This window comes from Callithrix jacchus, chromosome 3 (assembly GCF_049354715.1).
Source record: "Callithrix jacchus isolate 240 chromosome 3, calJac240_pri, whole genome shotgun sequence".
NCBI classification, from domain to species: Eukaryota; Metazoa; Chordata; class Mammalia; order Primates; family Cebidae; genus Callithrix; species Callithrix jacchus.
Window position 1 is genome coordinate 43,337,757 of NC_133504.1, and position 12,093 is coordinate 43,349,849.

A 12,093-nucleotide genomic window follows, 5' to 3' on the forward strand; every position below is an offset into this window, starting at 1 on the left:
TAAGAAGTCAATGGTTCAACATGTAGTCATCCCTCAGTATCTCAGGAGACTGATACCAAAATCTTCAGATTCTCAAGTTCTTCATATAAAATAGCCTAGTATTTCCACTTAACCTATGCACATCCCCCCATATACTTTAAATCATCTCTAGATTAGTTCTAATACCTAAAGCAATGTAAATGATATATAAATAATTTAAATAATGATGTATTTTTAAAATTTGTATTGTTTTTAATAATTGTATTATTTTTTAATTGTTTTTTTTTCCTTTAAATTTTTGATCTATAGTTAAATTTCATAAATGTGGGATTTGGGGTACAGGGGGCTGATCATACATTAGGATGTTGGTCTGTCAGCTTCTGCTTTGTTACTTTCATAAATTTTTATTTTGAAATAATTATGGATTCATAGGAAGTGGCAAAGATTGTAGAGAGAGGTCCTGTGTACTCTTCACTCAGTTTCTGCCAATGGTCACATCTTCTATAATTCTACTAATGCACAAAACCCAACACATTGACTTTGGGATGTCTGTGTGCAGTTTCATGTCATTTTATCATGTGTGTAGATTTACCATTGCAATCAACATACAGAATTATCCCATCGACATAAAATCTCCCTCTTGCTACATCTTTATGGTCAGACCCACTCCCCTTTCCCCTCATCTCTAACTCTTGCCAACCACTAATCTGTTTTCCTTCTCTATAATTTTGTCATTTTTTGAGACTGTTACACAAATAGAATCATATAGTATGTGACTTTCTGAAAATGGCTATTTTTCACTCAGCAGCATGCCCTCAAGATGCATCTGAGTTGAGAGTATCATTAGTCTGTTCCTTTTTAATGCTGTCATATTCCACAGTATAGATATACCAGTTTGTTCGGTCATTAACCTATTGAAAGACATCTGCCTCTTGGGTTTAAGCGATTCTCCTGCCTCAGTCTCCCAAGTAGCTGGGAATACAGACATGTGCCACCATACCTGGCTAATTTTCATATTTTTAGAAGAGACAGGGTTCCATTATGTTGGCCAGGCTTGTCTCGAACTCCTGACCTCAAGTGATCTGCCTGCCTCGGCCTCCCAAAGTGCCAGGATTCAAGGTGTGTGCCACTGCGCCTGGCCTTGAATTTCAGCCTTGCTTCCTTCTGCATGTTTGGGGTTTGATTTGCTCTTTTCTTTCTAGCTTCTTGACAGCTTAGATCACTGATTTAAAATGTTTCCTCTTTTCCAACAGAAGCATTTAGCAGATTAATTTCCCTCTCAGCATGGTTTTTGCTGAATTCCACAAATTTTGATACATTCTGTTTGCATCTTCATTCAGTCCAGTACATTTTACAATTTTCCTTGAGACTTCCTCTTTGACCCATGGGTCTTTTAGCACAATAGCGTTTTCAAATTATTAAATCAAAACACATGAGATTTAAAAAAATCATATTAAGATATAGCTATTTAAATATTACTAAATTATAACAGCAATATGTGTGTGCTTCTAAAAATTAGCACATTAGATAATAAGAGATAGTAATGGGTCTAATAATTACTGTAATTTTGAAGTAGTGATGAGAATAAGTGTCAATTCAAGGTTTTTGCAACTAATATGATATGAAAATTTCTTGGTGATTTTTTTTCTTGGTGACAAGGTCATAGGCATTACTAGAATTGTTGCTTCTATTCATGATTAAGGGAAATGGTAATTTTTAGCCATTAATAAAAATCATAATGTAATATTTTTGTTCAATGGCCCTCTTGAATTCTATCTTCAAAGACCCCCTTTGGGAGTCTCTGGGGTCCATGTTAAAACCCCGATTTAGAGGATTTCACTCTGGTAATATGTTGCCTTTTTTCTACTCCATCTTGCTGAGTTTGATCCATCTGGTGAGAATATCTATGGTCCTATGTCCTAACCAATGGAAAAGAGAAAACATTCCACTCTGGACAGCAAATACTTCACTTTTAACAAACACCAAACACTCTAACCATATACATTAATTAGCATGTTGATCTACCTGGATCCTGCTGTTTCCCCAGTCAGCCACAATGATGTTTCCATTTGAATCCACTGCTACACCCGTTGGAGCATTAAACTGCCCATTTCCTTCTCCATTTGAGCCAAACTTCAACATGAATTCTCCTTCCTGATTAAACACCTGCATGAAAGATTTTTAAATTATTTGGTTTTAAATCAAAATACTTGAACCAACGTTATGGATTAAACAATATCGATTTGAGCAGGTTATTTATAATAAGACCTATGATTTAATCCATTCTAATAAAAGAAAAAAAAATCTACAAGCTAGATTGCATATCATTGTGGTTCCCCAAATTACTGTATAAATCTGACTTATCATTGGTTAGATCACCACCTTTTTTGCTTATATCTGGTTATAAAATCCTTATGTGAAAAATACTTTTATTACAAAAAATTATACAAGTTAGTATGAGTAAGGAGGGCTACAATTTTCAATTATGTTACTCTTCCCACCTTTAAAAAATTGATGAATTTCAAGAATGGGTGTTGTATTTATATTTCTAACAGGATAGATTACCATTAAAAGTTGAATCAGAGAGTAGGAGTTTTTTTGTTATGTTCAGAATTTGTTATCAGATTCTCGGATACTCAGAATTTATCATTTTACTATATCAACATAACTAGAAAGAGTAGGCTAGACTTTATACTTACAATAGGAGAAATTCATTGCATGTATATGTGCACATGTATGGTAGCAGCAGGTAAGAAATAAAAAGGCTTTTTTATTTACCCCTCAGATGATATTTTAGTTCAAGAGTTTATATGATCCTAAGGCTTTGATGAATAGAAACTATTCTGCCATAGAATAGTTGCCCTCTCTTCTAGAAAGAAGGGAAGTTAGGGGGCTAAAAAAACTCTTAAGCAAAAAAAAAAAAAAAATCATAGTGGAGTGCTGTGGTTAAATATTCTTACTAATAGAGTGCTACTAAATATGTATCAAATACAGATCATTGATTTTGAAAAAAGTAAACTTTAATATTTAATGATAACACTATAGTAAATATAATTGTATTTTGATGATTCAGACACCTAATGGTTTAGAAATGTCTCCAGGACACTATTTTTAGCTTCCACTGTCATGATGCTTAGATGCACAGATCTTCATTAACAAATCAGAAAGTATTATGTACAAAGCACTTTGAGAGTAAGATATTCTCAAATGTAGAACTGAAAGAATTCACTATATTGGAGCACAGTTCTTAATTTGGAGATGATCTCAAGACCTTTTTGAGTCACCTGTTGTCATCTCTGACCACAAGAGATCAAAATGACCATTTTTAGGTAAGTACATTGGGAAATTAGGATACGTCCATCTCTACAGGATAAACTCATTTTACGATAAAAAAGAAGAAGAGTCATGGCCACTTCCTGAATTAATTACTTACTTGCCAAGAAAGCAAGCCACCTCTGTGGTTCTTCAGAAAGGACCAAGGCAAGAACAACCAGCTTTTACTACGATGCCATGTTTACAATTTTTTTTACTCTTTTTGTCTCTTTTTACATAAAATATTCTAAAGACCAATGGGAACATGTTTATGCTGTACATAATTTATTATTCTGTTTTTTCCCTGGTTAAGTCCTTTTTTTTTTTTTTGAGATGGAGTCTCTCTCATTTTGTTGCCCAGGCTGGAGTGCAGTGGCACAATCTTGGCTCACCGAAACCTCCACCTCCCGAGTTCAAGTGATTCTCCTGCCTCAACCTCGTTAGTAACTGGATTACAGGCACCTGTGACCACACCCAGCTAATTTTTGTATTTTCAGAAGAGATGGGATTTTGCCCTGTTGGCCAGGCTGGTCTTGAACTCCTGATCCCAGGTGATTTGTCTGCCTTGGCATCCCAAAGTGCTAGGATTACAGGTGTGAGCTACTGTGCCCAGCCTTGTTTACCTTTCTGAGTCAATATGTTTTCCTGGGGACAATCCAAAGGACTGAAGTAGTTTTGCTTCATTTTGGGATAATGAAGGGTGCCAAATCTAGTCTTACTTGTTTTGTGATGAAAAGAAAATATATTCTGCAGACAGCTAAAGAGCGAACTAGACCCCTTGTTAGCACTGACCTATAGATATATTTTTTACACTTATCAACAGAGAAGTGACCTGAATTCAGAACTATTGCCAACTGCCCAGTGTTACATGGGAAACAAAAAGCCAAGTATTCCATAAAACTTATTTGGCAATAGCTGTCAAAAAGAAGAGAAACAATAACAAAAAGCTATTTTTTTTTTAAACAAGACAATTTAGTTTAAATAATAGCTAAAATAATCTACCTCTACCATACTGAAAACTTGAAGAGTTTTCAGAATCTTAAGAATTACAAATGTTTCATATTATTTTCTATTTTTCCCATCTAAAGTGCCATTTAATTACTTAAAAATTATTCACATGAAAACATTTTTTTTTTAAGGTGGAATCTCCCTCTGTCACCCATACTGGCATGCAGTGTGACATGATCTTGGCTTACTGCAACCTCCACCTCCCTAAGCAATTCCCCTGCCTCAGCCTCTAAGTAGCTGGGATTACAGGCACATGCCACCATACCCGGCTAATTTTTTTTTTTTTTTTTTGTATTTTTAGTAGAGACAGGGTTTCACCATGTTGGCCAGATTGGTCTCAAACTCCTGACCTCAGGCAATCCCAGCACGTCAGCCTCCCAAAATTCTGAGATTACAGGCATGAGCCACCATGCCAGGCTGAAAACAAATTAAGAGGCAGAAGTATAAGCTTAAATTGTTTCCTTTTTTGTTTGTTTTTTACAGCTTTCTTTATACAATAAATATTTAAAGCAGGTTTTAAAAAAACATCACCTTGATGATAATCCTTTCCTGATTTCAAAATTCTGCTCATATCAAATATACCACCTCTGCTTGGAAGTCTCCCCTCATAGTCTTAATTAAGGAAATCTTCTCTTTTCTTCTGGAAACTTAGGAAACTTTACATGTACCTATTTTATGAAATTATTTAGTGCTATCTGCCTTACATTTTGGTTACTTACATATGTTTTAATTCTTTCTACAGTGTCAGCCAGGACTGGTAAATAGGAGCCATCCCACATACCAGTGCCAGTTGATTCTTAGAGGTTGCCTGGAGCACTGGACAGGAAAGGCTCTGAGACCACAGTTGCACTTAGTAGACAAAGCAACTTGATTAATTATGACTTTCAGCTGGGAGTGGGCAGAACCTATGCAAGCATTTGCTGGCCTTTGTACTGTTAGGACATCATATGGGTTTTCTTCTTGCTGAATGTCCTGAAGTTATATAAATGATTCCTCTACAAAGTCTGTGAGTAGGAAGTATGAGAACATTCTGTGTTACCCTTTGACAATTATGCTCATTCTCCAGGACTGTTACAACTCTCAGGGAGGACAGTCCCCAGCCTGATTCCTGCTGACTCTTTGCTCTCTACTTCCATCCTTCTCTGGCCATCAACTTTTTCCACTATCCTATTCCTTTTACCAAGACACTTCCCATTGACAGTAGTGTCAGCAGAGAATGCAGAGTATCTGCATTTGAGCGTAGCGGGGACCTATGCTGCTGTCCGAGCATCTCTGGAAAGACAATATGGCAGGGAGCAGTTTCAGAAAAAGGCAACGGTGGCCACCCTGTTCCCTTATCCTGACCCCATTCCCGCAGCCCACTGTGCTCTACTGTTTGCACAGGGACTTGGCATCCATCAAAAAGGTCCAAGCCCTCTCCATTTACTCAGGTTAGAGACTTTCTAGTGTGCAGAAAGGACATCATAGAGAGTACCTCTGGGTCTTAAAAATCCTACCCCTTACCTAGCTATTCCAGTCATCAGCACTGATAAGTCATTATTAATTTTGGTTGCTCAATTGTCTCTAAGTGCAAACTTTAGTCACTGGCATTCCATCCTTTGCTGTTTCCTTACTATTTTTCCTTTAAAATGACCCACCTTTTAAAATTTAAATGAATGTACTTAAAAGAAAAACTTTATTATCAGGTTTCTAAGTGCAAAACAGCATCACTTGATGTAAACCAAAGGCAACCCTAAAATAAACATATAACTTAAAACAAAAATCTCCACCGGTGCACTGGCTATGACCCCTGTGCATACACCTTCAGTGGAGCATGCATCACACTGTGAGAAGCTTGATCTAGGATATTACTAAATATTTTCTCATAATTTCAGTAAGTGAGTAATTTGTGTTTTGAACCATTTCTTATTTCCTGATTTCTTATAATAAAGTTCAAATCTCTTTCCCGTGATCCTAGTAAGAAAAATTTACTATAGAAGTCACTGTTTTCTAAAGAATACCAAATGTGTGAAAGCATTCTAAGAAGTATAAAATATTCTGTATGAATGTATGCTAGGGTTATCCCCCTCCCCATGCCATCTGTTGTTGTAACAGAGTGGAATATCTAATTTTTTTTAACAAAAAGATGTGGAAAATTGAAAAGTGATTTTAATTTATTGACTAGCCACAAAATATTAAGCTTCAGACAGTTCTGCCTCTAAGTTCAAAGAATTGCTTTTCAAAATTTAATTTTCAAGTCCTCTTCATTTGCACCAGTTTCAAATTAGCAACTTATTGCCGCCACATTTTGTTCAATTTCCCAACTTTCCAAGGTCTGTAAGTCCAAACTTAAAGCAGCATCTTTAAGCAGAAGTAACGTCTGCTCCTCTGGTTACCTCCCTTTGGTGCCATATGTAAGTATTGCATTATTTTCTTGCAGACCAATTTCTCCATAAAAGCAGTTAAATGTTAACAACAACTCATGTGCTTACAGTACCTTGACAGAATGATTATGGAAATCTGTAATAATAATCTCATTATTGCTATTTACAGCTGCAAAATGGGGACCTGCAATAAAGATGGGAAAACAAACAGTGATGACTACAATAAAAGTAATTACAATATAGCAGTTACTGTACAAACAAATGTAACATATTAACTTAGTTATTTCAATCACAGACTCAGTCTTCGAAAGAGCATTCAGCCAGACCTCCAGCTCCAGATCATAGGGATCCTGTATTATTCTCTACCTGTACCAGTCTGTTCTGACTCCTTCCCAATCAGGCTGGGAGTTCTAGCAGCCCCAATGAAGCGGGAGGAGCAGTAAGCATCAGAATTCATTCTCCGTACCACCATCTGAAAGTCACATCTGCCAGCTTCCCTGATATCTGTTAGTCATTTTAGTGCCTTCAGCTCCCACCAAGGAAAGATGTGGCAACTCAGCATTGGAAAAGAGACTCCAATATGTAATTTAAAAAAATAGATTAGCTGGGCTTGGTGGCACATGCCTGTAGTCCCAGCGACTTGGGGGGGCTGAGACAGGAGGATCACTTGAACCCGGGAAGTCAAGGCTGCAGTGAGCAGAGATCATGCCACTGCACTCCAGCCTGGGTGACAGAGCGAGACCCTGTCTCAAAAATAAATAAACAAATAAAAAAATTAAGAGGAAAACCCATAATATAATTTTGGGTGACATTCAGAACCTTGGCAGAACTGGAGACAGAGCACAAACAAATATTATGCAAATTAATACTTAGTGCCAAAAGCATCCTTTCAAAAAGAAAACTAATAAGCTGTTTTCAGCCTCTTCTTGCAGATGCAAAAACCTAATTAAGCTTATAATTGCAAAGTGCTACACCAAAAAAAGACATAAAACAGACTGCCCTCCTTATACCTAGCAAATATTCTACACTCCTCTTCTAATAACCTAGAAAGGTGAAAACCATTCTCATTCAGTGGCTTTTTAAACAAAGCTACAGCTAGGCTGAAACAGTAGTTACTCCCTTGTTTTTCAAATATTTTTATTTTAAAATTTATACTTTATTTAATATGAATATTTTAAAACTGGACTTCTGAGTTGTGAACTGCCACCAATGAAAACCACACATGGACTGTAGCTCGAATTACTGCCGGGTGGGTGGGGATGACTGAGAAGCAACGACCCATGCTTTTGCTTAGATTTTATCCACAGCATCTTTCCCAGAGCCAGCAAACACCCTAGGGATGCGGTGTCTTCCACATGCTCCAACATCATGCAAATGTGAGCAGAAGAAGCATAAAAAAGGGGGTTTACATATTACCATCGAGTGTACCTGCAAACTGCCTGTCCCCATTTCCTCGGCTACCAAACCTGGTGACTATTTTCCCGTTTGGCTGGAAGATAAACACACAGCACGCCTTGTTGTCCACCACAATAATGTGCCCATTTCGGTCCACAGAAACTCCCTTGGGTCCCATCAGCTTTCCTGATCCAATTTTTGTCTGTTGGAAATAAGTACAGAAATCCAGTATAGAGTCAGAGTTTAAACTACTACAGAACATGAAGATAAATACTATTTTGGACAACATTTGTTGTCCAAAACAAATTCAGTAGTTATGTACCTGAATGTTCAAACGGGTACATAGCTACTCATACATCACAATGAACTTCTGTCTTGGAAACCTGGTTTTGTCACATCCATTACCTGCTACTATATAAAATCCTTGTTCTTAAAAGAGATCACCACCAAAAATAGTCTAGGATCCCCTAAACTGGGGACACCGTTCCCTGCTGAAGAGGCAGTACAGTCTGGTGAAAGACGACTGGATTATGACTCGGAAGACTGACCTATGACTCGGAAGACTGACCTGCTTCCACTGCTTGCTTTAAACATATCTGGGATAGCACTGGTGGGGGGTTTCATTTCCTTAAACTTCAGATTCCTAATACATTTAAAAATGTCCCCAAAATGACAACACAACTCCCAATGGCATTTTTGGAAAATGTATTAAGTAGAATAAGGTAGGTAAGGGTTTATTGTAGAATGTAGCACACAGCAAGCAGTCACTGAAGGGAAACCATCACTGTCATTGCAATTGATCATAATTAATATCAAAATTGCCAGGCATGTAGCATTGAACTTTAAAGAATTAAGTTCTCCTTAGGTGGGAGTCACATTTGTTTTATCCACCATTGTGTACTCAAAGGCAACATACTTCTTGTTTCATAATACATATTCAATGAATATTCGTTAATATTCATTGAATATTAACATTAATTTTAAAAGTCTAGCATTATTATAGGGCAATCACGATGATTAAATGGTTCCACCTTTTGTCACATTTTAAAATAAAAGAAAGGCACTTGATTTCTATCAATCATATACCATAAGTATTTTACATTTTATTCCTGTTCCTGAGTAGACTGTGGTATGTATTCAAATGTCTATTTGCCATGAGTAAAGGTACAGGTCTTGTACCTTGACTTTTCTTTCTATAGCTTCATTTTCTAGACTGCATACAAAGAAGTGTTTCACTCATTCACTCATTTATTTCCTAATTCCGGAAACACTGCCCAAGTACCTACTATGTGCCTGACACTGTATTCTAGGCACATGGTAAACAAACACAAATAAGACATAGCTCCTGCCCTCATGTATGTCTCAGTCACACTGCAGGGACAAACACGTCTACTGGATTCCTTTAAAGAGCCTGGTATTGAGTCTTCATTTTAGAATACTTGGGAGAATTCACATAGGCCATCTCAGAAGGCATGTGAAGTCATAACTTGATGAGGCCACAGTAAACAAGGAAGGAGAAGGAGCACCCCAGGTGAGGGAATAGCAGGAAAGAATGTATGGTAAGTCAGGGAAACTATAAGAACCACAGTTCTCCCCAGCACCCAGGCTTAAAGTGTCAGAGGGAAGTAGATCTATGAGTTTTTACGAAAAAAACACTTGGCTGGGAGTGGTGGCTCACACCTGTAATCCCACTTTGGGAGGCCGAGGCAGGCAGATCACTTGAGGTCAGGAGTTTGAGACCAGTCTGGCCAACATGGTGAAACCCCGTCTCTACTAAAAATACAAAAATTAGCTGGGTGTGGTGGCGAATGCCTGTGATCCCAGCTACTTGGGAGACCTGGGAGATGAAGGTTGTGCTGAGTTGAGGTTGTGCCACTGTACTCAAGCCTGGGTGACAGAGTAAGACTCTGTCTCAAAAAACAAAAACAAAAACAAAAAAGAACTCTCAGACATATTATTGGAAAAATTAAGGTAGGGCAACAGCGAGTGTAGTCTGAGGTCACGTGTGCTATTTGTGTGTGTATATATGTACATAGACTTCTGGAAGGAAAAGTGAGAAATCAGCATCTATATCCTAGAAAACCCAAAAAGTTACATTCTCATAGGTCATGCTTTGGCGTGCTGTCTGAAAGAAATATAATGTGAACCACATATGTATTTTTAAATTTTCTAGGAACAGGATGGGACTTTTCCATGATGGGAACTTTAGACTTTATATGCTTCTTTTTTTCTTCTAAATTTAGAAATGACAGTGATTCAGATTTCATCTCTTTAGAGCAAAGGAACACAATTAGGAAAGAAACGGTGGTTTTCTTGGCAAGAGAAACTGTTGTGTAAATTTGATTCTGATTCTCCAATCTAGCCCAAAGATCAAAAAGGCTATAACGTAATGGTGGGTAAAGAAATGGCATTTATTCTTTCATATCTAAATGGAGGGTAAGTCAGCAGAGATCAAAAGGGAGAGATGGCACTTCAACGATTAAAACAAGAATATCATTACTACTTAACATTATGAACACTTGTCGTTACTTAGATGACTCAACCAAATAATAGCAAATGGATAATTATCCAGAATAAAAGCAGAAAATAAATAATTACTTCCATTCTATCATGTAGAGATAATTAGGGCAGATCTAAAAGAATAACTTAAACATTGAACCAAAATTTCTTTCTACTTCCCTTCATCACTCCTAGTGTAGCTGTACTGGATTCAACCAAGTGAAAGGTAACAATCCCTGCATTTCCCTGATTATGTCAACCCCATCTTAGACATAACAGTAAGCAAAAAAAAAAAAAAAAAAAGTTGAAATGGAGTTTTCCTCTTGTTGCCCAGGCTGGAGTGCAAATGGCACGATCTCAGCTCAAAACAACATCCGCCTCCCGGTTCAAGCAATTCTCCTGCCTCAGCCTCCTGAGTAGCTGGGATTACAGGCACCTGTCACCATGCCCAGCTAATTTCTTGTGTTTTTAGTAGAGATGGGGGTTCACCATGTTGGCCAGGCTGGTCTTGAACTACTGACCTCAGGTGATCTGCCTGCCTCAGCCTCCTAAAGTGCTGAAATTACAGGTGTGAGCCACTGTGCCTGGCCCCAACAAAAATATTTTAACTTTTCCTTTGAACGATTTAAACAGGGCATTTAACTCAACAAATAGGTCCTTAAATTGAAGAGGAAAGAGATGAGATATCTCAGAGTAAGGTGGCCAGAGGCATCTGTATTTGTTTGGATAGAAAAGGTTCCCAGATGGGCTGGAAGATAGGAGGCAGTGGGGAAGATAGAATAAACTTAGAGGAGGCAGAGAGAAATAAAAATTAGGGCTAATAAATTGGTGAACAACAGAAAGAAAAGGATGTAAGATGTTACATCTCTGGAACTACCAGGAGTAAATACAGAGTCTACACTGGTGTTAAACGTATGTCTTTCTCAGCACCTGTTTGATTTTACTGAGTCCCACCAAAGAAGAAAATAAGTATCTCTGTTTATATCTGTGGACATTCCACTTGGATGAACTCCTGTGAGAGTCTTAAAGTGTTTTCATGTGCTATCCTTTCACCCTTAGGGTTTCAATCAACATCTATCATAGAAGAGGGTATTGCTTGGCCGGATGCGGTGGCTCACAAGGTGGAGAGATCGAGACCATCCTGGTCAACATGGTAAAACCCTGTCTCTACTAAAAATAGAAAAAAATTAGCTGGGCACAGTGGCTCGTGCCTGTAATCCCAGCTACTCAGGAGGCTGAGGCAGGAGAATTGCCTGATCCCAGGAGGCGGAGGTTGCAGTGAGCCGAGATCGCGCCATTGCACTCCAGTCTGGGTAACAAGAGCGAAACTCCGTCTCAAAAAAAAAAGAGGGTATTGCTGAAACTACACCACCTCCACTCCCCCAATCCTCTAGGGGGCGTGAGTGTTCTTTAGAGTTTATTCCCATAATTACCTTTAATATTCCAACTCTGAGAATCCAGTTCTTCTAAGAGTGTCTATTACAGATAGACTATTGAACCATTGAACAAAAAATGCCCAATTCAGAGAGCCCTTCTC

The 12,093-nt window shown here is 37.9% G+C and overlaps 1 protein-coding gene across 20 annotated transcripts in view; it reads right to left on the reverse strand.

Moving 5' to 3' along the window:
- Positions 1-12,093, reverse strand: part of TRIM2 (tripartite motif containing 2) — a 200,448-nt gene that overhangs the window by 5,262 nt on the left and 183,093 nt on the right. For 12 of the 20 annotated variants that reach the window (XM_035292842.3, XM_078366377.1, XM_054252867.2 and 9 more), the window contains 3 exons: positions 8,079-8,259; positions 6,776-6,846; positions 2,005-2,145 (listed from right to left, as the gene is read on the reverse strand). In XM_035292842.3, coding sequence (XP_035148733.1) covers positions 2,005-2,145; positions 6,776-6,846; positions 8,079-8,259 — 393 coding nt within the window. The remainder of the gene's footprint in view (positions 1-2,004; positions 2,146-6,775; positions 6,847-8,078; positions 8,260-12,093) is intronic. The other 8 variants (XM_054252868.2, XM_035292840.3, XM_008992589.5 and 5 more) reach the window with 1 other exon arrangement.